Below are 26,945 nucleotides of genomic sequence, written 5' to 3' on the forward strand. Positions count from 1 at the left end.
TGAACGTCAGTAATGTCAAAGCCCGTACCTTTCCTAATCAATATGCTCACTCCCCTGGAGTAAGAGGAGTAGTTAGAGTGAGTGACCGATTCAGCCCATTTAACCCCCAGTGTGGAAGTGCCGTTTCGACCCAAATGTGTTTCCTGCAAGAAAACAATGTTAATTCGCAGCCTATCAAAGTAAGCAAACAGTTGCCTAATTTTCTTAGGGTTGCCCAGCCCTCTCACGTTCCAAGTGATTAATTTCAGCGAGTCCCTACGTGACATGCGTTTGTATAGGGTGATGGATGATCCACGCTAGATGTTCAGTCAGGGTTCCATATCGTGAGTGCACTGGTGTATACCCCGTGTTAGGTGAATGCAACAGCGGCATACATTGAGTGCAATCATTATATATGTGACAGTACCTTGCCAAGGAGTTCGCCATGCCTCTCAGACACAGAGGTTGTAGTCGGTTAGAGTCCAAGTCCCCCACCCTCCCCCCACCCACTTTAGCCCCCGAACTTTGCCAAAGCCATCCCAAAATTAACTGTAACTTTAACTGTAGTGTAATTAACTTCGAAGTGGGGCGCACCCTCCGGGGGGTGTCGCCAGGTTCACACATCGCCATCCACATAGTGGATGTGGGCAGAAGTTTGAAGCGTGAATATTGATTAATTTGCATGTTGACTTCTATCCCCTCCCCCACCCCATATACTTTCGCAATCATGTCCTCCGGCCCGGCCGTCCATGCATAAGCGCACCGTGTCCCAATTGTCCAACATCCCGGTGCACACCTGTAAGTCCGCTTTACCGCCGACTCTCCCCGCCGGGTTGTATCTCCCTGTTATCGGTGGGTCGCCACTTCCCAAGAGACTAGCGCCACCCAGTGTCTCGCGCCGTTGCGCCAGCACTCCACTTGTGCATGTGCGTTGTGTACCCCATCATAACCGCAAGTCTATGACCACCAATCTCCTCATTCCCAATGCGTTGACTTTACTCACTGCGATAGGGGACACCTCCGTCGCAACCGATCAACTGTTCCAGGCAGGGAGTGTGCCATCTGTTCCCACTCCCACACTCAGTAGGAGAGCCGGGTCGCCCGACTTCACACTGGACGTCCAGCGTCACATCAATCGCAGTCTGCCCTGTGGCGCACAACAGTTAGTGTATACCTACAACCGGGTGTAGAGTAGATCTTACATTCGTCGTCGCACGTGGTCCAGCGTGTCCAGTAGTCATTCAACGTCGCTGGTTCGATCGGTCCTTCCCTGCGATTCCATCCTCTTTCCCAGCTTCTTGACATATTCCTGCGCCGCCTGCACTGTTGGGAGTATTATCGGCTTACCCGCTGACATGATCTTCAGTTTTGCTGGGTATAGCATCGCATACTCTAGTCCCAAGTCTCGTAATTTTTTCTTCACGGGGGTAAATTCCTTGCGGGCCATCTGTACTGCCACAGTGTGGTCTGGGTAAAATTCCAGGTTATTTCCTTGATGTGTGATTTTGCCCATTTCCCTGGCCATCCTGAGAGCTGTGTCTCTGTCTCTGTAATTCAACATCCTCGCTATTATCATGCGCGGGGCAGCTCCCGGTTTAGGCGTCGGTGCCAGTGACCTATGAGCCCGCTCAACAAGGAAGACAGGTGAGAATTTATCGGCCCCGAAGAGTTCTTTTAGTAATGTCTCCACATAGGTCTCCATCTTCCCAGTGTTTGTGGACTCCGGGAGGCCAGAAATGCGTATGTTGTTCCTCCTGGATCTAGCTTCCTGGTCCTCCACCTTCGCTCGCAGGGTCTCAAGCGCTTTGTCGTGACCACTGCACATTTTCAACGTAGCCATGGAGTCGTCTTCCACTTTTGAGATCCTGTGCTCCGCTTCCGTCAGCCGTCCATCATGCTTCTCAAGCTTTGCCGCCATGGTGTCTACCCTCAGCATCACGTTGTCCAGTTTGTTGTTCATTTCTTGTAGGCTCTGCTGGATCGCCTTCAGGACAGCCTCCATTCCCGAGCCTTCAGACGCGTCTCGATCTCCCTCAGCTTCTGGGGCGGTCACGCTATTTTTGCCTTGTTTGCGGGTCTCGAACTGCAGCTTGGATTGGTGTTTGTCCGTTTTACCCATGGCAGCCGCCAGTGTCTTGGTGCTGTGGGTCTATGGGTCAGCGCGGTACTTGGCTATCTTCACGCTTGCGGCGGGCAGGCGGACGGGGCAGCCAGTCCACGCAACAGCCATCCAGCGGTTGTCGATAGGTGCGTCACCCCCACCAGCCTCGCTAACTTCGGCCACCGCTGCCAATGTGGTCCGGCTGCTGCGACATACGGAGGCGTGTTGACCAGCGGTGGAACACTCCAGACCGTGGCCGGCGCGGTAGCGACCAGCTATGTGGCGCTATGGGGTACCGCTCCAGGAGGGACAGGTCTCACATTCCTCACCAGCCAGCATCGGCCTTCCGGCAACGTCGTTTTCGCTCCCGTCCCTCCCTCGCTGCTGAATCCGCCGTATAACCGCGTTGGTGTGCGTGTTCCCGGGTATTGTCCTCGTCATACCCCGCCAGTGGCCATCCGTCGTGCGTCTGTTGATCCCGGTGGAGCGATGATCATCCGGCTCCCGCCCTCGCTATGGCTCGGGTCCGCAAGTAAGCCCCTCCGCCATTTTGTGGCCGCCAGCATACACGCTATGTGTCCGTGCGTTTCAAGCGCCCCAGGGCTCACCTTCAATTTTCACCAGCGCTTCGTTGGCGGCGTTCCACTTTGCACACCACGGCAGATCTGGGCAGCTGCGGGCCGGTTGTCGGTCGTTCAGAGGCGGCGGCAGTTCCCGGCAGCGGGCGCGGCCATCTTGTGTCGGCTCTCCGGTCCCCGTCCACTTTTTCGCTGAAAATGCCCTGCTACGTCGCCGGGGCAGCCCCGCAACTTCATTTCCTTAGGCACCGAGGCTTCCGACATCCATACTCGCCGTTTTCGTTGTCGTTGGGGTGGTTTATGGGGGCGAAAGGCCGCGAATTGTCTTCCGCCCGGCGGAGCTGCCTTTCTCAGCCAGCCATTCCGCAGTGCGCCCTCTAGCGCCCCCAAGTCCCCTATTGTTAATAGTTTTAAGGGAATTATTCACCTCCTTCCTACATCTCCTTTCATAATGCCTCAGTGGGACTTGAATCTGGTCTCGACTTATCTTATGTGTGCTCCCTTCCAGCCTTTTCACAACTGTCCGCTTAGGCTCCTTTCTCTGAAGCCTGCTTTTCATGTTGCCATCACCTCTGCTCACAGAGTGAGTGAGCTTCAGGCTCTTTCTTCTAAGCCCCCTTTCTTCTCTGTGCATCTGGACAAAGTGCTGCTTAGGACAAGACCCTCGTTCCGTCCTAAAGTAGTTACTCCTTTTCACATAGGACAAACTATCACTCTGCCCACCTTTTTTCCACCTCCGCACCCTTCCAAGGAGGAGGAGAGACTCCACCGTCTGGACCCAAAATGTGCGCTGTCCTACCTTAACTGCACTAAAGTTTTGTGGGTGTACGATCAACTCTTCGTTGCCTATGTGGGGGCCAAGAAAGGTCAGGCTGTCTGAAAGGGTACCATCTCGAGATGGGTTGTCCTTTGTGTAAAGATTAGTTACGTTTTAAAGGATCCTCCAGTGGGGCTGCGGCAGCAGCTACTGCTTTGTCACGTGAAGTCCCACTTATCAACATCTGCCGGGCGGCCACGTGGGCATCTGTGCACACGTTCACCAGGCCTTACTGCCGGGAATGTCAAGTCCGGAGGGACGGCTACTTTGCCAATTCTGTCCTCCAGGACTTTCTGGTGTGAACTTGGTTTGCAGACCCTCCTCAGGGGTTGGTATGGCTGGGGTATCTATTCTAAGGTAAGGAATCTATAACTAATATTCTCTTCCAGATGAATAAGTTACAGGTACAGGATGTATCTGTAGTAGACATTTATTAGTTACAGATTCCTTACCGCCCCACCCATCCTCCCCGCTCTGCGAACTGACTTCTAGGGATTGGGACTCCTTTGCAGGGCCCGAGTTGTGGTGCACCAGTGGCCAGTGTCTTTTATGGCTCTGCCCTTCTGGCGTGGAAAGTCATGTCAGAACTGACGTCCGTGCGCAGGGTCGGCATCTAAGTAGGCACCGCGACGTCATCCCGGCGACCACGACGACGGATGCGGAGTCGAGCAACGCCACTTTCCGATGTGCAGGGGTACTGCTAAGAGATAAATTCTCCGGATCCAGTCTGACGCCTGGGGGTAATTTAAGGTAAGGAATCTATAACTAATAAATGTCTCTCACAGATTTATCGTTACTGAAGGTAAGTAATTCGTTCTTTTCTTCGAAGAAGTCTTTCTCAGTCACAAGGTGAGGTGACTCCTCCTTTCTGTGATAGTGTGCATGGGCATCTACTCCATTGTTAGATTGTTTTCTTTCCGCTATCGAGTTCGGACGTGTTTTGCTGCGCTCTGGTTCGAAACCGTCCTTCAGGTTCCCATCGGTGCACAATCCACTGTACCATTGACGGTATTATCGTACACTTTTCCCTATTCTCTGCATATCAATTAGATTGGGAAACTCTCCACCTTCGGTCGAAAACATCGTGGGCAGCCTTCGTGCGTAGCTGCGTTGGTCCATCCTTCTGCCGATGGAACGGACTCCATTTCAATTCTGTACTCTGTGCCACTCCGAGTACCCTCGCACCGACCTATGTAAAGTCTGCAAGCTGTGCCTCTCACTGGAGCACAAGGGAGAAGATTGTGAGGCTTGTTGGTCGTTCCGATCGAAAAAGACTTTTCTGGCTTGATAAAAGGAAATGCAGCGTTAAAGCATCCAAAGTACTCCAGATATCATCGGAGAAGAATCCAAACAGGAAGTAGCGACAGCGGCGGAAGAAGAGGAAACCTTTTCTGTTCCAGAATCGGATTCCGAGCTGGAAATCGAATTGCAATTGGAGGACATTCCACTGGGACAGGGTGCCGTGAGTACTAAAGCCCTTTTACCCCATAAACTCCCTTCCACCAAACATAAGGTTTCGGCACCACCTCTGCCTTCAGGCCTTGGTCGGCACAGAGGTGATGTTTCCTACGCCCCGCCCTCAGGCCTGGCACCAGAACAACCAGTCAAGCCTTCCGGCTTGGGATCAAGTTGAGACAGATAGTCTTCGGATCAGAAACCTTCTGCTCTGAAAGACAAGTCCGGTTCGGAGCCGAAACCTTCCGCTTCGAAGGACAAAAAGGACAAGTCCTGTTCGGCACCGAAACCTTCAATACCAAAATCGAAAATGATCTAAAGTCCCCAGAACCAGTCCTGGAAGTTAAGTTATGAAAGAAAGATTAGACCCTAAACAGAAAAAGCTATACATTAATCCAGATACTGGACACATTTTAGCTAAAACATCTTCCAAAAGGAAAGTCAGTTCAGAGGACACTGGTTATAAGACTTCTCTCAAGCAGAAAAAGGACATAGCTACAAGTCCTATTCACCTGACTTTGCCATCCCCTCCACCGCCACCATCTTCACCATTATCAAAGCTGCCAGGCTCAGATCCACAACACATAACACCTCAGGGGTTTCCTCATACACAACCTGATTTACAGGATGATGATGATGACGACGACAATGGTAATTTACCAGCAGATCCATGGGACGACTATAATATTGATCCACCCATGGATAATGATCCAGATTTATACCCTGCAAAGCCATCACCTGCAGATGATATTGTAGCTTATCAAGAGATAATTTCAAGGGCAGCAGCTTATCATGGAGTTACATTACATAAAGAGTCTTAGGATGAAGACTTTTTATTAGAAGAAACAATTGATGGACGGAATGCTGGACAATGCAAACATTCACCCCCCGTCACAAGGATCTGGGTTTAATCCATCATTCATTTGCTCACCACACCACCCCAGTTTGGACCCAGCCATATGCAAATCAGTCATGACCCTATTCCTTGTGGGAACAGTCCAGCACGGACTGCCAAGGCAGGTCCTCCCTGGACTGGAAACAAGCATCCTGGGACCGGTTTCTGGGCATCACCCTTCATCAGCTAGGCTAGCTTGAATCCAGTGGTGTAGTGAGCACCGGACCCACGTCTGGGCATACCCTTCCCACTTAGGGCGACATATGCAAAGGAAACAATTGATGGACAGAATGCTGGACAATGCAAACATTCACCCCCAGTCACAAGGATCTGGGTTTAATTCATCATTCTTTTGCTCACCACACCACCCTTTTGACTTTTTATTAGAGACACTAGGGTCTTCACATAAGACTAGTCGGTGTCTACCCATGTTAAAAGGCATGATGAGACATGCAGATGAGATATTTAAGGACCCTGTGCGTGCGTGCATTTTAACACCTAGGTTTGACAAAAAATACAAGCCTCCACCATCTGATCCTATTTTTATTAAAGGACAGCTACCCTTAGACTCACTAGTAGTCTCCAGTGCTCGTAAGAGAGTAAATTCAAAGACCTCAGCTTCCTCGTATAAGTCAAATACACAACCCTCTTGCTCTAGAGGCTTCTATAGAAGAGAACACAGAGAAAACAACTTTAAAGCGCATGCCAACTGGTAACTCTCCTTCCTTCAATAAACAGAAACTTGCCTACACTTCCCCCGATCATTTAACACCTGTCGGAGGAAGACTTCACCAATTTCTCCCCATTTGGCAATCCATAGCATCAGACAAATGAGTGCTAGACATCCAACATAGTTAATGCCTGGAGCTCACCAGCAATCCTCCCAATATATCACCTCGAACTCACAAACTCTCGTCCGAGCACCTGCAGCTCCTCAAACAAGAGTTACAAGCTCCTTTAACAAAAGGAGCTATAGAACCAGTTCTGTTACAATACCAAGGTTCAGGAGTTTACTCTCTGTACTTTTCAATCCCTAAAAAGGATGGCACCTAAAGACCTATTTTAAACTTAAGGATGTTAAATCTGTACATACTGTCAGAATACTGCCACATGGTCACGCTTCAACTAGTACTTCCACTTCTACAAAAAGGCGATTTTATGTCTACACTTATGACGCATACTTTCGCAATTCGGTTCACCCAGCACATTGCAAATATCTGAAATTTGTAAGAACAGGAAAACACTATCATTTCAAAGTACTCCCATAACTACTGCTCCCAGAGTGTTCACAAAATATCTAGCAGTACATCTCAGAAGACAACTGATTCATGTCTTCCCATACCTAGACGACTGGCTCATCAAAGCAAGCACACACACTCGCACTACATTAGATCTACTCCACCACTTGGGTTTCACGGTCAATGCGCAGAAGTCTCATCTTCAGCCTTCATAAATGCAGTCCTAATAGGGAGAGACACTTGCATAGCTCTAGCATCTCCCATTGCATCCATAATTCGAAATATTCAAACTCTGCTACTACAGTTTCAGATCAATCAATACTTAGCAGTCAGGACTTTCATGCAACTGTTAGGAATGATGTCATCATTTATTGCAATAGGTTACACATGCGTCCTCTACAAGAATGCTTAGCATGTCAGTGGAATCAGTCTCCGGGTCAATTAACAGAAAGCCGCACTCATCGGTCTGTGCAGTGGTGGAACACACAAAACGTATCAAAAGGACGGCCCCTCATCGACCCTGTTTCACAGATCGTGCAAACAGCAGACGCATCTCACAGGTTGGAGTGCCCATCTCCACAATTTGATAATTCACGGTCTATGGGACAAGTGCAAAAGTCTCCACATCAACTATCTAGAGCTCCTAGCTGTGTATCTAGCACTGAAAGCTTTTAGGTCTCACCTCATAGAGAAAGTCAACCTAGTCCGCACCGACAATATGACAGCTATGTACTATGTACAAAAACAGAGAGGGACACACACTCTGCAACTGTCATGCCTCTCTCAAACCAATTGGTGTTGGGCAATCTATCACAGAATTCATCTTCTGACAGAGCACCTACAGGAGTGAACAATCAAATGCCTGACCTCCTCAACAGGATGCGGCAACAAATATACAAGTGTGAACTTCATCCCCAAGTTCTCCTTCTATACTTTCAAGAATGGGGATTCCCACAAATAGATCTGTTTGCCACAGTGGACAACTTAAAATGCCCAAATTTCGCCTCCAGGTTCCCACACCCTCTATCCAAAGATAATGCCCTTTGGATGAATTGGTCAGGGATATCTGCCTACGCTTTTCCTCCTCCCCCTCTTCTTCCATTTCTGGTTCGGAAGCTCAGGCAAACATCACTCACACTGATTTTTGTGGCTCCCACTTGGGCCCCTCAACCATGGTTCACCACACTCTTGGAACTATCAGAAGTCCCACATCAAAAGCTGCATCTCCATTCCAGCCTTCTCACTCGGAACCATGGAGAAGTCAGACACCCACTCCTGGGTCCACCCTTTGAGCCATTACACAACTGTCTGGTACAGTTTCTCTCATGGAAAGTTGCCTTTCTCATTGCTTTCACTTCATTGAGAGTTGGTGAACTACATGCATTAACCTTAGAAGGATCCTTCTATCAGCTTCATAACGATAGAGTAGTTCTTCGCACCAACCCAAAATTCCTTCCAAAAGTGGCTTCTGCTTTTCATATCACCAATAAGTTGAGTTACCTGTGTTTTTCCCTCAGCTTGATTCTGTAGCAGAAAGAGCTCTTCACACACTTGATGTCAGAAGAGCATTAATGTACTATATTGAAAGAACAAAAGGTTTTCGTAAGACTAAACAGCTGTTTGTTGCATTTGCTACACCTCAAAAGGGCAATCCTATATCTAAATCTGGTATTTCAAGATGGATTGTTAAATGCATTCAAACTTGCTGTGTTAAAGCTAAAAAAACTTTATCAATACTGCCTAGACCACATTCCACTCGTAAAATAGAAGCATCTATGGCCTTTTTAGGTAACATTTATATAGCTGACATTTGTAAAGCAGCAACATGGTCCACACCCTACACGTTTACTAAACACTATTGTGTGGCTGTCTTAGCACATCAGCAAGCCAAATTAGGGTAAGCAGTGCTAAAGATACTTTTTCAAACAGCAACACGTACCGGTTAGCCCCCGATTTGGGAGAATATTGCAATATAGTCTATGCTAGCATGTGTATCTACAGCACACATGCCTCAAACAGATTGTGTTACTTACCCAGTAAGCATCTGTTCTTGGCATGTAGAGCTGTGGATTCACATGCACCCTCCCACCTCCCCGGGCACCTGTAATTGTTGCAGTTCTCATTATTTTTATTATATACCCATCGACTTCCCTGTACTACACTCGCTTACTCCATTCTCATCCTCTTGTGGGAAAACAATCTAACAATGGAGTCGATGCCCATGCGCACTATCACCGAAAGGAGGAGTCACCTTACCTTGTGACTGAGAAAGTCTTCTTCGAAGAAAAACAACTTACAAACATCCGGACCCAACACTAGATGGCAGGAGTATGTAAAGCATGTGAATCTACAGCTCTACATGCCAGGAACAGATGCTTAGTGGGTAAGTAACATAATCCTTTTGTAATGCTTTTGTAAATAAATGTTGATCAAATATATAATTTAAAATCATCGCTCTCATAAATTCATCAAACATCTTAATGCAAGATAAACTAAACTATTTCATGTTATTAGTTTATACAACACATAACCACATCTGAAAATCTCCTTTTTTTTTATAAGTCAGTTTTTTTTTTAATTAGCAGAACAATAGAACACAACTTCACCTCTATGCAGACTGGTAAAACCTGACATTTCTTTAATGCATGCTGCTCTGTTCTTTGCTTTTCTTGTGTGCTAAAATAGGTCTACTTGTGCTTTAAAGAAAGAACACTGCTTCTCATTGTCTGTGTAGTAGTAGGTCATTCCTAAGTGATTTAAATGGTGTGCTCATATGAGGTGAAGGTTACCCTTCTGATTTAAATTTCCTGTTATAAAAAGCACATATCATTCTCCATGTAACCCCGTTTCAATTATTTTATTAGCTTGTGGAGGAAAAATTACCTGATGACAGTGTGTGTATTGGTACCACCAGCGATGATTCTGATATTGTTACCCTTGAGGCACCCAAGGTGGAAGAAGTTGGCTCCCAAGAATTTGATGATGCTGTGGATGAGAACGCAGATGACAGTGAGGATTTGAACCTAGGCTCTTCTTCCAGCAGCCAATATGCATTCAGTCAACCAGAAACTGGTAAGAGGCCCTACTATACAAAGAAGGTTCAGATTGGAGACTTCTGGCGGGGCAGAAGTATTAATGGAAGTATTTGCATTTCTAACTTTGATTTTCAGGCATCATACCGATGCATTTAGGTACTTTGATTTATTTCAAAGCACGTGTGACCTGAAAAGCCTATTTTGTGTAGTAATCAAAATGTGCATTGAGAATGCTGTGGCATGCTAGCCAAAGGCTCATATATAAACATTGCCCTAATTACAGCATACCATTTTCGTTCTCTATTCCTTTATATTGAAGCGTCCGTAGGAATATACAGACATGCCCGTCTACATGCATGTGTGACATTATTCTGAATCCTTTGCAGTGATCTGCAAGACAAAAAAGTCAAAAGTAAACACATTTCAGATAGGATTGTGTAGAACAAGTTTGCAAACTTCCACCACTGTGAGACGAGAAAGTGCATTAAAGGTGTGATATGTGATCCACTGACTACTATGAAATTTGCTCTGGGACTTGAGAAAACACAAATTTTCCCTTATTATTAACCCTTAATGGACTTGAGCAAATTGCGCAATGTTATGCAGAATGTCATTTACATGATGGATATATTTTTGTTTTGTTTTGGTTGTTACAAAGAGCATGTACTGGGTGGAATAGTTGTTTTCATGGTCTTTGGTTTTCTTTGAGCGCAACTGTATGTAAACTTGACCTTCACGCCACACAAAAGTCAACCTGCCCAATCCTTTTTCTAGTGTCAATTCTTTACGGAGGATGTGTTCTCATTTCTTAAAATAGCTGCATGTTCTTACTCTGAACAATGTTGTGTGTTTGTACATGCCAAGACTGGGGTGTTATCTACTAATAGAGAAAAAAGCATCAAGCTCCATTGCATTCTTGTAGAGCATTTCCTTGTATTGAGGATCATCTACTGCGTCTTTTGAACTTGAGCATGCTTACACATAGTTCCCCCGTCATGCACATCAAGTTGTGATTAAACTCCTCGAGTTTTTTTCAGATTGACTTTTTTTAACTTTAATTCTAAACGTTTCCAGATAGTCCAAATTCCTACTGCATGTCCCCTTTTTGTTACTTTGTTTCACCTGCCCTGTGTGTTGGGTACTTGATGCAAATGAAATTAAGTCATTCAGTAGGATAATTAGTTAACGTTTTAAAATAGCCAGTAAAAACTGTTTGAAAATGAAAATGCCATCTTTTATTCTGAACCTGGGTTGAGTGAGAACGTGCTCACCCCCTCCTTTTCTGCCTGAGATTAGATTCTGCAACTGGTTCTCGTTATAAAGCAGGTCAGTAATGCTTATTTTTCTTGGCATAATGCTTCTTCATAAAGATTTGAAGAGCACAACGCTTTCCCTATTGACACCAAAGCAATACGCTTTCTTAAAATCTATTTTAATGTTGTATTCTATTTTCCTCCTTTTCTTTGGTTACAAAGAAGATCTGTTGGAGAAGTACTGGCAGGTTCCAGAGAATGTAAGGGAATGGAGTGATCAACTGAGGAAGTATGTGGCTGTCAGCCATACTTTTCAAGGTGGTGTGACTGAATTTGAATAACGTGTTCTGCTCACTGCTTTTGCTTTGCAGTTTTGTAAGGGAGCCATTATCAAGCATGAATGCCTTATTAATCTGTTCTTGTTGAGTTAAAAACCCAAAAAGGGGTGCAGTTTTTGGCCTGGCTTTACAATGAAGCTATTCTTTGACATGATGTGGTAAAAAAAAAGGAACTTTCAGAAGTATTACAGAGCAGGACAGTGGCTTCGACCATATTTTGGCTCACCTGATTACAACTTTTTATTTGGCAAAAACCTTGTGCTTCCACAGAGAGTTTGGTTATCCTCCAAGTAGCTGGCGATCAATGTGCCCTCTAATTGTTTTCTTCTGTGTGTGGCAATGAAAATGTGTGCACTTCAGCTGAGGCAATGTGCATAGAAGACGTGCAACAACTCTGTTTGCAAGTAAGCTCAGTGTGCAAGCTTAAACAACCAGCAGTTTGCTTCTTCTAATAATAGTTAAAAAATAAAGGCAAAAAGTTGCATTTTGGTTCACATTCTGCTTCATGTGCAAGTTACTCTCACGATAGTGGATTTCCATTTGTGTGTAGATCACCATTATATGCTTCGCTTTTAAAACAAGGTTTCCTAAACTATCTTGGCCATTTGTACGCAGCTTTTCCACCATGTCAGCTGGGCTCATGAATCATATATTCTGAGAAGGCATGACTTACTGCTCAACCCATTTCACTTTTCTCTGCTTTCCTTAGTGACTCATTTTGATAGTGTTTCTGTCTTTTCATGGTTACTCTGGGTACAAGAAAACACTCAAGTGGCTTTACGTTAATTCTAGAGGCTCTGTGTTGTAATAGCAGATATGATCAATGGGAAAGTCTTATTAAACTCCAATAGTCTTGGTGCTGCCAGTCAACCCTGGGTTGCTCCAACACAGAGCTGTTTGGAGAGCTCTTATTGCTTGAACAGGTGGTGCTTAAATGGGGTTTAGCCCTACTAGAACCCCTTCGGACTCTCTGGGAGGAAGAGGTAGGACTGGCATTCCACGACAATGAGTGGGAGAGGGCACTCTAATTCCCCCAAAAAGTGTCTAGGAATGCCCGTTTCAAGAATATACAATTTTACATTCTGCATAGGGCCTACTTGACACCAGCACGCCTGCAGCGTTTTTATCCTGATACAACTTTCCTTTGCCCCCGCTGTCAGGCGCAGGGCGCGGATTTCCACCATATGTTTTGGGCCTGTCCGGGTATCCAGGCCTACTGGTCATCTATCCACACAACACGCCGCGATCTTACCGGACTTCCCCATCTGGCCACATGGGAGTGTTGTGCATTGGGTATAATCGGTCGGAGGAAACGTCATAAATTGCCCATACGTTTTGTCTCCTTAGCTCACCTACTGGCTAAACGATGCATAGCTATGCATTGGCGCTCCCCTTCAGGCCCCCCGATTGCAGCATGGGCGGGGCGGTGCTCAAATGGGCTGCAGCCGAGGAGGATGCCCTACGGGAGGAGGAAGCGAAAGGCATACGAAAAACCCCAATTTCCCTGGAATGGGCGCTCCTGCTACACCAATTCAAACAGTCTCAGTCCCAGGACGACTCGATCACGAGCACGACAACCCCCGACGCCACACAGCTGTCTACTGTGCAAGCCCACACAGCCGGAGCCCCCTCCTAATAATTCACACCTACCTGGGGCCTGCTGGTCTCTCGCCCCCACCACACCGAACCATTCACCTATTCTGCGTGCCCGCCTGCACGCCCATATTCTCCATAGTGAGATACAACTGTGCCGACACTCAGATACTTGGGGGACCATGCGTGCCCTAGTCTGGCTGTACCACCTAAAACTCCATGACGACCCCTAGTTTGATTCCCCCAGCCCCCCCTCCCCGGTTTTTCTTTACTTGGCAAACACCTGCTACAGTGCATACAGCATCTACATGAACTTGAAGTAATTGTAAATGCCTAAAATGATACTAGCTGATTGGATACACATGTACCATGTTAATGCGGACAAATACATATATGTAACAACTGTAATAATAAATGCCAATAAAAAGAATAAAAAAAAAAAAAAATGGGGTTTAGCCTGCATTGATAAGTTTGAACTTAGGGTTCCTAGCACTAAACTGTACTTCTGATATATAGGTTAGTAGCATGTGTGGCTGTTGATACAAATGGTCTGCATACTCCTACCATCTAGTGTTGAAGATGTTGGAGTCGCAAGACTTGTTTTGACTCTTCCCTTGGTCCACAATGCATCAGCACACTGGCTCCACCTCAGATTGTTTTCTTCTGCCATTGGGCTCCAATATTCAGGAACGCTGCTCTTAGCGACTTTTCAGTTCCCATTTGCGTTTAGTAGCCTCCCATTTCAATCCCTCTGAGGAAAACAAAACATTGCAGAGTGGGTGCTTTCAGTGTACAGGATGAGTGGTGCATAAGTGTTGGGTGAGCAATATCAGTGCTGGATGAGCGGTGTCTGAATGTAGGATGAGGAGTCAGAGTGTAGGGTGAAAGGTATAAGAATAGGCAGGTGAGTTCCTGGCCAGAGGTAGGCAAGTGCAGCATTAGCAATGTCGGACTGCAATTGAGAGGTGTGAATGTGCACAGTAAGTAGGGCACGAGTGAAGTGTGAGTGTGCAGGGTGAGGAGTCTGAGTGGAGGTTGATAGGTGGGTTAGTGGTCAGGGTAAGTGTTTTAGTGGTCTGTAAATGCAGGGTGAGGTGGGAGAGTGATGTCTGGTTGAGAAGTGAGTGAGTGGTGCATGGGTGTAGAGTGTGCGGTATAGGAGTGCAGAGTATGTGGATTATGTCTACAGAGTGAGTGTTATCCCTCTGTGATTGCAGGGTCAGTGATACGCCTTTAAGTGCAGAAATCTGTTTGTGCTGATGTGAATGCAAAGTATGTTGCATACCTTTTGTGAGTGCAGCACAATAGAGGTAGGGCCTCATCTTCTGGTAAGTATAAGACGGTCCCCAAATTTGTTCTTCAGGACATGAAGGAAAAAGTCTCCCTCCTTTTGTTCAGCCTTTCTCCTCAGACATTTTCTGGACCTACCACATGCAGCTTTCATTCAGCACCAGCCTTAACACTTCAGTGTCATCATATACCCTGCATCTCTTGCAGGCCTTTAAATGTTCTTCTGTGTGAAAGCAAACTGCATTCATACAGTCCATGGTTCAAATGTACGTACTTAAACCTACCAACTAGAATTCAGCATGGAAAACCTTCTCAGACTAAAGCGCAAACATGACACTGATGTGCTTTTCAGGTTCACCTGTTCAAAGTAGCTGCCAAACACAAATTGCCTGACTGCATGCCATCAGTGCACTACAGAGCAAGCCACTATTTTACCCTAACCTCTAATTCAGTTTTATCTATTTTAGTGTATTCATATGCCAGAATAGTTTCGGATCTTAAAATCACACTTTTAAAAAATATGTTTGAGGCGTGTGTGGCTGTCGATATATATGCTTTGCATACTCCTGCCATCTCATGTTGGGTCCTGATGTCTGTAAGTTGTTTTTCTTCGAAGAAGTCTTTTGAGTCACGAGGTAAAGTGACTCCTCCTCTTGGTGATAATGCGCTTGGGCAGCAACTCCATTTTTAGATTGTTTTCTTTCCACGGTCGTATTTGGATGTGTATTACTGGGCACTGGTTCGAGTCCATTTCAGACTCCTTTCGGTTCGTAATGCACCTTTACCCTTGTCAGTATTGTTGTTGAACGTGTTCCCATCTTTGTGTATCGAAATTTGTAAACCTATCGACTGTTGAACTACCGCGCTCCAACTGTGGCTTTTGGGCTTTGTCCTTATGGGCCTATCTTTCTATCACTTTGGCCTCGCCTTTGAATGCCCTGCTGATGGAACGGGCACCATTCTGTTTCTGCCCGAGGTCTCACAAGGAGTACTTGTGACTGACCTTCACCAGGTCTGCAATGTGTGCTTGTCTCCCGATAACAGGGAAGAAGACTCCGAAGTCATATGATTGTTTTGGTCCAAGAAAACCTTACGTGACCGAAGGGCTTGTCACAAGGAGATGCAGCGTAGAGACGGTACACTCGACTTCTCCAGTATTGGGGTATCTTTCATAGATTCACATGACTGAATCATTCCCCGACGTCGGAGTGGGAGTCCCACAGTACATAAAAATAGCAATATATATGCATATAGAAACCATATCATGGGTAACCTAGAACCAGGAAGTAAAGTAGCCAGAAATCAAAAGGAAAAATTCCTCCACTTTCATGACTCGTCCAAGTCATTATATATGGTCCAAACTACAGCCAATCAGGCGACAGCACCACCCAGAATGTTCTCCTCAGAGGCTCAGGCTCTCAGATTTTCTACCGCACGTCATGTGAAGAGAGTCTCCCTGAGCTCTGCTCAGGTCTTCTCAGTTTTCTTTGGAAACTTTTCCTGTTAGAATGTCTTCTTCAAAGAAATCTCTCTTTCGACCTTGTGAATCTTGTGGGAAGCCAGACCCACAAGATTCACAAGGTCGAAAGAGAGATTTCTTTGAAGAAGACATTCTAACAGGAAACAATCTGCAGTACATGTTGGACGATTACTATTGCCGTTTCCCTCCATCTGAATCAATCGGCTTCTTCTATACCGCCCACACCTGTGCCTCAATCTTCATCAGCTTTAAGGTCGCCCAGGCCACATTCTCCTGTAATTTCGCATCACTCTCAGGATGACGATATAGAGGAAGGAAATTTGGATGACAGATCACGTCTCACGGAATGGGATGATTACCAAATTCATACTCCGTCGCCTTCAACTCCTGCTCCTGTCGACTCCCCTCCTGTAGACATTGGAGGTTTTCACCTTCTTATGGAGAGGGCTACACAGCGTTTTCTACTTCCTATGGAAACAAAAGAGGATGATTGTTTCCTTTATGATTATTCTGATTATTGATTTCATTTGGTAGGAGGATTAAAAGTTATGAAATCTCCGGCTTTTGTTCCTGCGTTCCTGCCCCGCCTTGATAGAAAATACAAGGCGCCGGACAATTCGCCTGCATGCTTGATAGACCAACCAAAGGCAGATTCAGTTATCGCCCAAGCAGCTCAACGACGAGCACGGAATCCCTCCTCTGCACGGTCTGCTCCTCCGGATCGGGATGGAAGACGTCTGTACGCTATTGGAAAGAAGGTGTCCACTATTGCAGCGACGACAGTTCGTGCAGCGAACTCACTGGCTATCTTAGGATATGATAGACCAATGTGGTCGGACATTTATTTATTTATTTATTTATTTACGTGATTTATATAGCGCGTGATTACCAAAAGAGGTGTCCTGGCGCTGTCCACTGCTCCAAATTAGGCTTACTCCAGAATTATTTGACAAATAGCCAGGTCTTCAATGCTTTCCTGAATTGTAATAGATTTTCCATGGCGCGCATATGAGGAGGCAGACCATTCCACAGCCTTGCCGCACCATATGAAAAACTGCGGCCACCCCATTTAACTTTCTTTGTTGGGGGGACCTTGACCAAATTAGCATCGGATGATCGAAGCTGCCGGGCAGGTATATACCTCCTGAGCCTATTGATCAGGAAGTCTGAGCCCACTCCGTGTAGCGCCTTAAAAACCAGACATAATGACTTAAACTGGACTCTGCTCTTAATAGGGAGGCAGTGTAGGTCCTGAATGGCCTTAGAGATATGGGCAGTTTTAGAGAGGCCTTTTAGGAGTCTAGCCGCGGCATTCTGTAACAGCTGTAGTCTGTATAGTAAGTCTTCCTGGATGTTGAGGTATAGACTGTTACAGTAATCTAGTCTTGAGGTTATCAGTGCCCTTACCACAGTCTGTTGATGCTCCTGAGGCAGCAGGAATAGAATCTTCCTCAACATTCTCAGGATGTAGCTAGATTTGGAGGCTACCGAATTGACCTGTAATGTCATGGATAATTTAGTATCCAATACCATTCCAAGGTTCCTGACATGATTAACCGGGGTGGGAAGAGCACCCAGTTCCTGCGGCCACCATGTAGGGGTCCAAAAATTAGGGTTATTCCCAAATAGCATCACCTCGGTCTTGTTGGAGTTCAACCTGAGGCAATTGTTTGCCATCCAACAAGCTACCTCTGACATGCAGGACTGAAAGTTTTGGTCCAACCCAAGTTCTTTACCAGGTAGAAGAGACACAACAATTTGCGTATCATCCGCATAGGAGGTTACGCTAAAACCATGATTTCTGATGATAGGCGCCAGGGAGGAAACATATATATTAAACAGTGTGGGACTCAGTGATGATCCCTGCGGGACCCCACATGGCAGCGAGAATGGTTGGGAAGCACAGTTTTCCAACGACACTGTTTGACTCCGATTGGAAAGGAAGGAGTTCAATAGGTCCCATGCCTTCTGCTGGATTCCGCAGTTTCTTAATTGTTCCATTAATAGGCCATGGTGGACCGTGTCGAAAGCAGCGGATAGATCTAAAAGGATCAATGCTGCCTTTCCCCCCGATCCACTGTGAACCTAATCTGATCTGTAGCCTCTAACAGTGCGGATTCGGTGCTATGACCCTCTCGGAAACCGTGCTGCGAAGGATCCAGAAGTGAGATGTTCTTCACAAAGGTGGTAAGTTGACGGTTCAGCACCCTTTCCACTAGTTTGGCCGGGAATGGAAGGCGCGAAATGGGTCGAAAGTTATTCGGATCAGAAGGGTCCAGATTAGTTTTTTTTAACAGAGGGAGAATTGACGCCTTTTTCCAAACTCCTGGGAATACCCCTTCATCAAACATGCCGTTGAAGATTGCTGTAAGATGTTTTGCAATTGGTACTGGTGCCAGTTTAATGATTTTGAGTGGGCAGGGGTCCAGAGGGGATCCGGATTTGATTTTAACCATCAACTCCAAAGTGTCCTGGGGGGTCAGATGTGTGAATTCCTTGAGGACAAACGATGGGTGAGGTTCGCTAGGCTTATTCCCGCCATCCTGGTCGCTATGAATGGGGCGACTGAGACTAGTGAAGATGGTATTCACTTTGTTCTGAAAGAACAGAGCTAACTTTTCACATAACTCAGTGCTGGCCGGTACTGTAGCTGGTTCCACACGCAACATTTTATTAATAGTGGCGAAGATCTCTTTCGTGGGATTTTTCGCTGCTGCAAACTGAGCGGCAAAGTGCTTCTGTTTAGTTTCCCTTAGCATACGTTTGTATGTAGCCAGGTTAACCAGATAAGCATGTCTTTCTTCCTCCGCATATGTCTTCCTCCAGTTGCGTTCTGATCTCTTGCATACGCATTTTTGTGATTTCAATTCGGACGTATACCATGGCGCTGAAGGCATAATTCTGTTAAAAACCGCTAGTTTTGGTGGCGCCAGCTTTACACAGGCCTGAGAAAGCCAGTTTGTGTAGGACAGAGCTGCTTCCTCCGTGTTACTGGAGGTGGGAGTAAGTGAGGTGGAGAGTACCCTAGATAGGGTCTCTGCTTCTACCCTGTTCCAGGCTCTAACAGTTTTGGGCAGAATTGGGGGGCGCCCCTTAAATGGGTGGGGAGTTGGTGCAATGTTAAACCTGACACCCGCATGGTCAGACCAGGCCAGCGGTAACAAAGCTGTAAATACTAGTTCTGATGTATTGGAGAAAATCCCGTCAAGTGTATGTCCCGCCCGATGGGAAGGACCCGTCACCTGTTGCGTCAGCTCGGCGGTTTCCATAATATTAAGGAGTCGAGCTGTATCAGGATCCTCTGGTCTCTCAAGATAAAAATTAAAGTCCCCTAGTATAGTATAAGACTTCTCCAGCAATACCTCCTCGAGAAGAGTACCCAAGGAAGATAGAAACGAAGGTTTAGGGCCCGGAGGTCTGTAGATGAGGGTACCTTTGCAGGAGAAATGGTTCGTAAGCCTCAGGTTAAAGGAAATTGCTTCACATGCTGTCATTGCTCGTGCTTTAAAAGTGCCCTGTATGGAACTATGATATAGAATTGCAATGCCACCCCCTTTTTTGTTGGCTCTATGAAGCACCTCACAGTAATAGCCCGGGGGGGTAGCTTGGACTAAGTCTGGTCCGGACGCCTCGTCCGTCCAAGTCTCGGTAATAAAAGCAATTTTAATTTGTAGATCCAACAGCAGCTGAGAGCATTCCATACTATGTTTTACCAGAGATCTAGCATTAAGAAGAATGCAAGAGAAAACCTCTGCGTCCCTAATGGTGGAGAGACCCTCTGTAGCCGTGAATTTAATGCCTTGCGAGCGGATCAGGGGTAGAGGGCAGGCGCAGTTAGAGCAGGGGCCGGGGGCCAAGCCAGCAGCGAATCTGCCGGTATACGATTGCACCTGGCGTTACATTCCCTCAAGTTGAGCTCCATTAAGGAGGCTCTTGAGTACACGAGGCGCTTTTGGAGGACTGAGAAAAGTTGAGCAGGGGGGGGGTACGCTGGGCGCGGGCCGGGCGCGGACGGGCGCAGACGGGCTTGCCTTAGGCGCGTCCGCTGCGCGCGTCCGCTGCGCGGTCGCGCCAGTGCCCCAGATATAGGTCTCGAAATTAACAACTGGACCGCTTGACCTGCCCCTGCCTGCCTAAGATGGCCGCCGTTTCCACCAGCCTGGTCCGTGGGAGGAGCCTGCCAGGAGCTGGGCAACGCGGGAAGGCGGCAGGAGCCAGGTAGGAAGCGCGACCAGTGCTGCCAAGTTATGATTAAAATGTTTAAAAAAGTGCAAATAGGCAATAGATGAAGGAGCAATGTGCAAATGTGCAGGCCGCAAGAGATACGAACAAATACAGGTTAAAAATATTACAACTAGTGCTAAAAGCTCGTCTTAATCCGCAACTGATTTAAAATACTGAGAGGCAAGGTTAACGATGCTAAGTCTACTACTCCCGGCTCAAGCCTCAGGAGCGTGGACAATGCGCGGTCGCGCCAGTGCCCCAGATATAGGTCTCGAAATTAACAACTGGACCGCTTGACCTGCCCCTGCCTGCCCAAGATGGCCGCCGTTTCCACCAGCCTGGTCCGTGGGAGGAGCCTGCCAGGAGCTGGGGAACGCGGGAAGGCGGCAGGAGCCAGGTAGGAAGCGCGACCAGTGCTGCCAAGTTATGATTAAAATGTTTAAAAAAGTGCAAATAGGCAATAGATGAAGGAGCAATGTGCAAATGTGCAAATGTGCAGGCCGCAAGAGATACGAACAAATACAGATTAAAAATATTACAACTAGTGCTAAAAGCTCGTCTTAATCTGCAACTGATTTAAAATACTGAGAGGCAAGGTTAACGATGCTAAGTCTACTACTCCCGGCTCAAGCCTCAGGAGCGACCTGTTGCCTGAGCCCTCTAAGTCAGAGGCGCTTAAGATCCCCCAGGAAGGGGAACGAATCTCTGCTGAGATTATTGATTCATCGGTGGATGTTGCATCTACAGGTTTTCGGCAACTGGCAGGTGCCGCAGTCCTGCGGAGGCAGAGCTGGTTAAAATCAACATAATTTTGCCCGGAAGTTCAGGCTAAAATAATTGATATGCCTTTTGATGGCGAGTCTCTTTTTGGGCCGCATGTTGATGAGGCCCTACAGGCCATTAAAAAGGATACCGAGACAGCAAGATCTCTCGGAACGCTTCAGTTTGGTAAACCGCCATTTTGGGGGGCGAGAGGCCGCCAATCCTTTTCTAATCGAGGAGGATATAATCAGCGAAGACAATATCAGTCCTATCAAAGTAAACAACGTTACTCTTCCCAGGGCCAACAATCATTCAGACAGCAACCATCTACCTCCTACTCGCAAAATAGAAGGAAGTCTACCTACCACGGACGTGATACGTCCAAGAAGCAGTGACAACTGCCACCTGCTCTACCGCTTGCCCCGTTAAACGTTGGAGGAAGAATCTCCGTTACTACTCAAACTGGTCGAAGATAACAACAGACAAATGGGTCTTGGACATTGTAGCCAGAGGCCGCGTTCTAGAATTTGTAAAACTTCCTCCGAATTCTCCTCCCAAAGGACCACCTCCAGCTCACCTCTCAGAGCTTTTTGCCCAAATAAATTTGATGCTGCGAAAAGGAGCGATCGAAGTAGTCCCTCGATTGCAAAGAGGAACCGGCTTTTAATCCAGATTTTTTCTGATAAAGAAGAAATCGGGAGAATGGTGTCCCATCCTAGATCTTCGCTCCTCAACAAATATCTCCAAAAATTATCCTTCCGGATGCTAACTCTGCAAGAAATCCTTCAAGTCCTCACTGCGGGGGATCATATGACCACCCTCGACCTTCAAGACGCTTATTTTCATGTACCAATTCTACCCAGACACAGAAAGTTCTTGAGGTTCAGAGTGGCTGGCAGGGACTTTCAGTTCAAAGTCCTCCCTTTCAGACTACATTCCGCACCCCAGGTCTTTACCAAGGTTTTAGCATCGGTGGCTGCACACCTTCGGCTGGAGGGAATTAAAATTTGTCCTTATTTGGACGACGGCCTTATCAAGGTGAATTCTTTCAACATCGCAAACGTCCATACTCAGAGATGTCTATCTCTTTTCCAATCTCTGGGCCTCTCCATCAATTTCGATAAGTCTCACCTCGTCCCATTGCAAAACAGAACGTTCTTGGGAGCCACCATAGACACTTTGCGAACACAAGCCTCTGTCTCAAACGAAAGGCAACTGAAACTTTGCAAACTTGCCCAGCTACTGCGATCAAAAGAGTACGTTTCAGACCGGCAGTTCAAGTCCCTTCTGGGGATGCTTTCATCCTGCATTCCTCTGGTCCCCAACTGCCATCTCAGAATGAGACCTCTGCAAGAGGAACTCAAAAAACAGTGGCCTCAAGTTTCGGGATCCTTCGACGATCTCATCCACATCACTCCTCAAATAAGGGACGCTCTCCGATGGTGGACTTACAAGAAAAATGTAGCAGCAGGCTGCTCCTTCCTAATAGAAGCTCCAAGCTTCGTCATCACCACGGACGCCTCCCTAGAAGGATGGGGGGGGGGGGGGAGCTCACCCGCAAGGACTGACTGTAAGCGGAAGATGGGATGCTCAGTAACGAACTTGGCATATCAACCTCTTGGAATTGCTGGCGATCTTCCTAGCCCTAAAATCTTTTCGCACCATCATTCTCGGAGCATCAGTGTGGATCCAGACGGACAACACAACAAGTATGCACTACTTAAACAAACAAGGAGGGACAAGATCCGCACTATTGTCTCAGCAAGCCCAGGAGATTTGGGATTGGGCGATCAAACATCTGATAAGTCTGACAGCAATCCATGTCCCGGGAGTTTCCAACATTCTCACGGATTCCCTCAGCCGATCGACAACTTCCAATCACGAGTGGGAGCTCCATCAATCAACCTTGAATCGTATTTTTCAGGAGTGGGGTCGGCCCGATCTGGATTTGTTCGCAACCAGTCTGAACAGCAAATGCCCATTCTTCGCAAGTTGGCTTCCCCACAAGGGATCGTACGGGAATGCTTTTTTGATAAAACTGGTTGCGGATTTATGCCTACGCTTTTCCACTGATACCGTTGGTTCCCAGGGTTCTCCGGAAAATAAAGAAGGAGCCTTGTTGCCTAATACTCATAGCTCCCAGGTGGCCTCACCAGTTCTGGTTCACCGAACTCCACCTTCTCTCCGAATGCGATCCCATTCAGTTGTGACCAATACCGAACCTTCTATCCATTCAGAACGGGCAGATCTGCCACCCGGATCCTGCATCCCTGCACTTAGCGGCCTGGCGCCTGAGCACTTTGTATTCGCTCACTTAGATATTCCGTCGGACTGTAGGGAAGTCTTGACCAATGCTAGAGCGCCCTCCACAATCAAGACATACCGGCTTAAATGAAAACGATTTTGCATTTGGTGCCATGACGCCAACGTTCATCCAATTCATTCAAAACCGGAACACATTTTGCCTTTCTTTTTGCATTTGGCAAGATCTGGCCTTTCGCATTCTACCCTTAAGGTATTTTTAGCGGCTATCTCCAGATTCCGACAGGATGGTTCCAACTCTCTTTACTCTTCTAGGATCATTCAGCAGTTCTTCAAGGGATTGTTTCGCATGTTTTCTCCCATTCGCCGCCCACCTCCATCCTGGCATCTGAACGTTGTGCTCTCACAACTCATGCCCCATTCTTTTGAACCTATTCATATAGCAGATTTAAAATTTCTCTCATGGAAAGTCTCTCTACTATTAGCCCTCACATCTGCGGGTCAGTGACATTCAAGCCTTCACTATAAAACCGCCTTACCTTCAATTCACCAGAGATTCGGTAGTGCTACGCACAAACCCCACTTTTATGCCTAAAGTACCTTCGGACTCAACTAACCAATCATTTCGAAAACTTTCTTTCCTAATCCTCAATCACCTGCGGAAAGGGCTTTACATACTCTTGATGTCAAAGGGTGTCTCAAATTCTATTTACAGAGGACATCTTCAATACGGAATTCTGATCAGCTATTTGTAGCTTATGGAAAGATATGTACAGGACACCCAATATCCAAACAGTCCATTGCTCATTGGATTTCTGCAGCAATTCGTTTGTCATCAGCATGCAGGCAGACCTCTACAGACAACTCCGAAAGCACATCCTACTAGAGCAATCGCTTCCTCTACCGCTCTTTTTGCTGGTGTGCCTAGTCATCAAATCTGCAGAGCTGCTACATGGTCCAGCAGGCACACCTTTACCAAGCACTACTGTTTGGAAGCTGCCAGCGATGCCGACACATCTGTGGGACAGGCGGTTCTCCGTAATCTTTTTAAATAAGGTGAGCCTCTGTTCTTCCCTCCTCCTCTTGCTATTTTCTGACATACAGATATTCTATGATTGTTGGTGTATGTATGTATGTATGTATGTATATATATATATCGTAGATATGTATATATCTATATATGTGTATATATTTGTGATTACATAATGCCTTTGGCCTGTGATATGCATATGCTTAGGTTTGTGATGATAATATCACTAGTATTGTTATGGAGTTATTGCTCTCTACTCTGATTTTGGCTTGTGAATCTATGAAAGATTCCCCAATACTGGAGAAGAACAAAAGTTACTTACCTGTTGTTGGACCTACGATGGGCAAGCCCAGCACAAAGGGGGGTAGCTTGGCTCGAGTGACAAGGCGGTAGAAGGCTGTTGTGTTAAGCCGGCTATGACCAAATAATAACTCCCTGCACACCACATAAAAAGAAGGACACCACACCACTGTTATAGAAAAATACGTTTCGTTTATGTAAAAGTTCTCTGGGTTGGAAGAAGTTTAATTAGTTAATCACATTCACCTTTCTTACATGGGTTTGATTAGCTGTGTACTGGTTGCGTAGGAATAAATGGTTGGACTCTAATAAATAAATATACTGGATAAATATCAGGATTCAATACATTTGGAATAAATATCAGCAATGACTGGAATAAATATCAGCAAAACATCACAGTTGCATAGCAAGTTAGATACCGATCGTTTCACATAAATATCTCAGGGTCATACTGGTATCGCTGCCACCAATTAATCACTTTCAGGGTAAACACATTTAGATTGCCATTTAATGCGGAATGCACGCTCTTACAGTTTTTGAAGTGTTCACGGGTTCGGGCTCTCTGGGCACAAGATACTTGTGATAATCCTTTAGTTGCACTTAAAGCATATTGCGCGTGTATCTGGAAGATAAAGACATACAATGACTACGGCAATTACACTCCGCGGCCAGCCGGTTTAATACTACTGCGGCCGGAGGAGTCTGTGCGCTTCTGTCAACGCAGGCGGGGTCTCCGAAGGCGGCTTCAGTTCACAAGTCCTCAGACCGTCGAACGGGCTGCCGGAGGGGTCAAACTACCTGCGCGCACAGTTCAAAATTGGAGCCGCACCTCAGTCCCGGAACAATGCGGCAACTTCAGGGGAAGAGACGGTCCCACCTCACTTTAGCTGCGCCAGTAAGCGCTCCAGTCAGTATGGCCCTTCTCCCAAGGGCGAAGGGGGGTTCCAGGGGCTCCGTGATCCTCCCTCCGATCTCACTCACGGGGGGGCTGCCGCCCACAACAACAGTCCCCAAGTCACTCGGGTAGGGCAGAGACGGTACTCTCGCCCAAATGAAGGCCAGCCTTTCCCCGCCCCAGCGCAGCACCTCACCTTCTGTCCACGATCAGCGCTTCGACGGCGGTGGGTTCGGAGACGTCCGAACGCCCGCCAGGAGGCATTTAACTTGAAGGGGCCCTGTCAAGGGTCGCAGTCGCGATCTCACCACTGGGGGAGGCGGGGAGGCTCTAACTATGGCCAAAGTCTCTGAGGGGCAATTGGGCACTCGCTGGCCAGGCGCTGAAGGCGAGAGGTCACTGCTCGCGCTTCTGACTGGAACGCCAGTCAGGGTCCACGCCAACAACCTCGGCTGTACTTCGGCCTGCGCTATCAGCTGCCTCAGGGGGGGGGGAACAGGGCAGGTGTCAATCTGGTGTCAAGTCCTCTTCTATGTTTCTTCTCTTCTCCACTTTTTCTCATCGTGGCCGCCAGGGACTGGGCCTTTTATAGCCAGTGCCCTGGGGTGCCAGCACGAGCCAGAAGGTTCTAGAACCTTCCCTGGCTGTGTCAATGACATGGCCCTTCCAAGGTGTCTTTTTGGTCATTAGGAGCCACCATACTGGGCTTCCTAAGGCAGCCATTTTGTGTACTTGTAACTTCTGAGGGGATTCCTGTCAGGTTTGCAGGTTACACAGAGTGCGCCAAAACCTCCAAAGGGTCAGAGGTCAGAAGGACTCCAATGGGAGTCACTCTCATAGGGGACAATGGTGTCCACCATTTTAGGGTTGACAACCTCAGTGTGTAATGCCACCGGTTCCGTCAGGCGCCTTGTACATAGGTGCCAGGAACTTGGTGAGCAACTGAGCGTCAAGGAGCATCTAGCCCCATGGGACAACACACAAAAAGGTCCTGGTAGACAAATAAAAAGCGACAAATTTTAGGAGGCACGGGGGAACAAAATAAATCATGGTGTGAGGGGACTCTCAGAAGCAGACAGGTCTAACACGCGTCCCCCCCCAGCTGAAAGTGGGGAGAGCTACCCAACCCCTTGGGAGTCCTCAACACTAAGGCGGAAATACCTGGAGAGACCGTCAGCATTGGCGTGGTCAGCTCCGGGCCGATGTTCCACCCGAAAGTCCATTCCCTGTAGGGAGATAGACCACCTCAACAGTTTTGGGTTTTCCCCCTTCATCTGCATGAGCCAACGAAGGGGTCGGTGGTCTGTCTGAACCAGGAAGTGCGAACCAAACGGGTATGGTCGCAGCTTCTTCAGTGCCCAGACCACCGCAAAGGCTTCCCGCTCAATGGTACTCCATCTCTGTTCCCGGGGAAGTAGTC

The 26,945-nt window shown here is 47.1% G+C and overlaps 1 protein-coding gene across 2 annotated transcripts in view; it reads left to right on the forward strand.

The window, feature by feature from the left end:
- Nucleotides 1-26,945, forward strand: part of CCPG1 (cell cycle progression 1) — a 436,684-nt gene that overhangs the window by 258,927 nt on the left and 150,812 nt on the right. For both annotated transcript variants that reach the window (XM_085644140.1, XM_085644141.1), the window contains exon 5: nt 9,928-10,135. In XM_085644140.1, the coding sequence (XP_085500266.1) occupies nt 9,928-10,135 (208 nt within the window). The remainder of the gene's footprint in view (nt 1-9,927; nt 10,136-26,945) is intronic.

Source organism: Triturus cristatus, chromosome 3_1, assembly GCF_964204655.1.
Source record: "Triturus cristatus chromosome 3_1, aTriCri1.1, whole genome shotgun sequence".
NCBI lineage: Eukaryota > Metazoa > Chordata > Amphibia > Caudata > Salamandridae > Triturus > Triturus cristatus.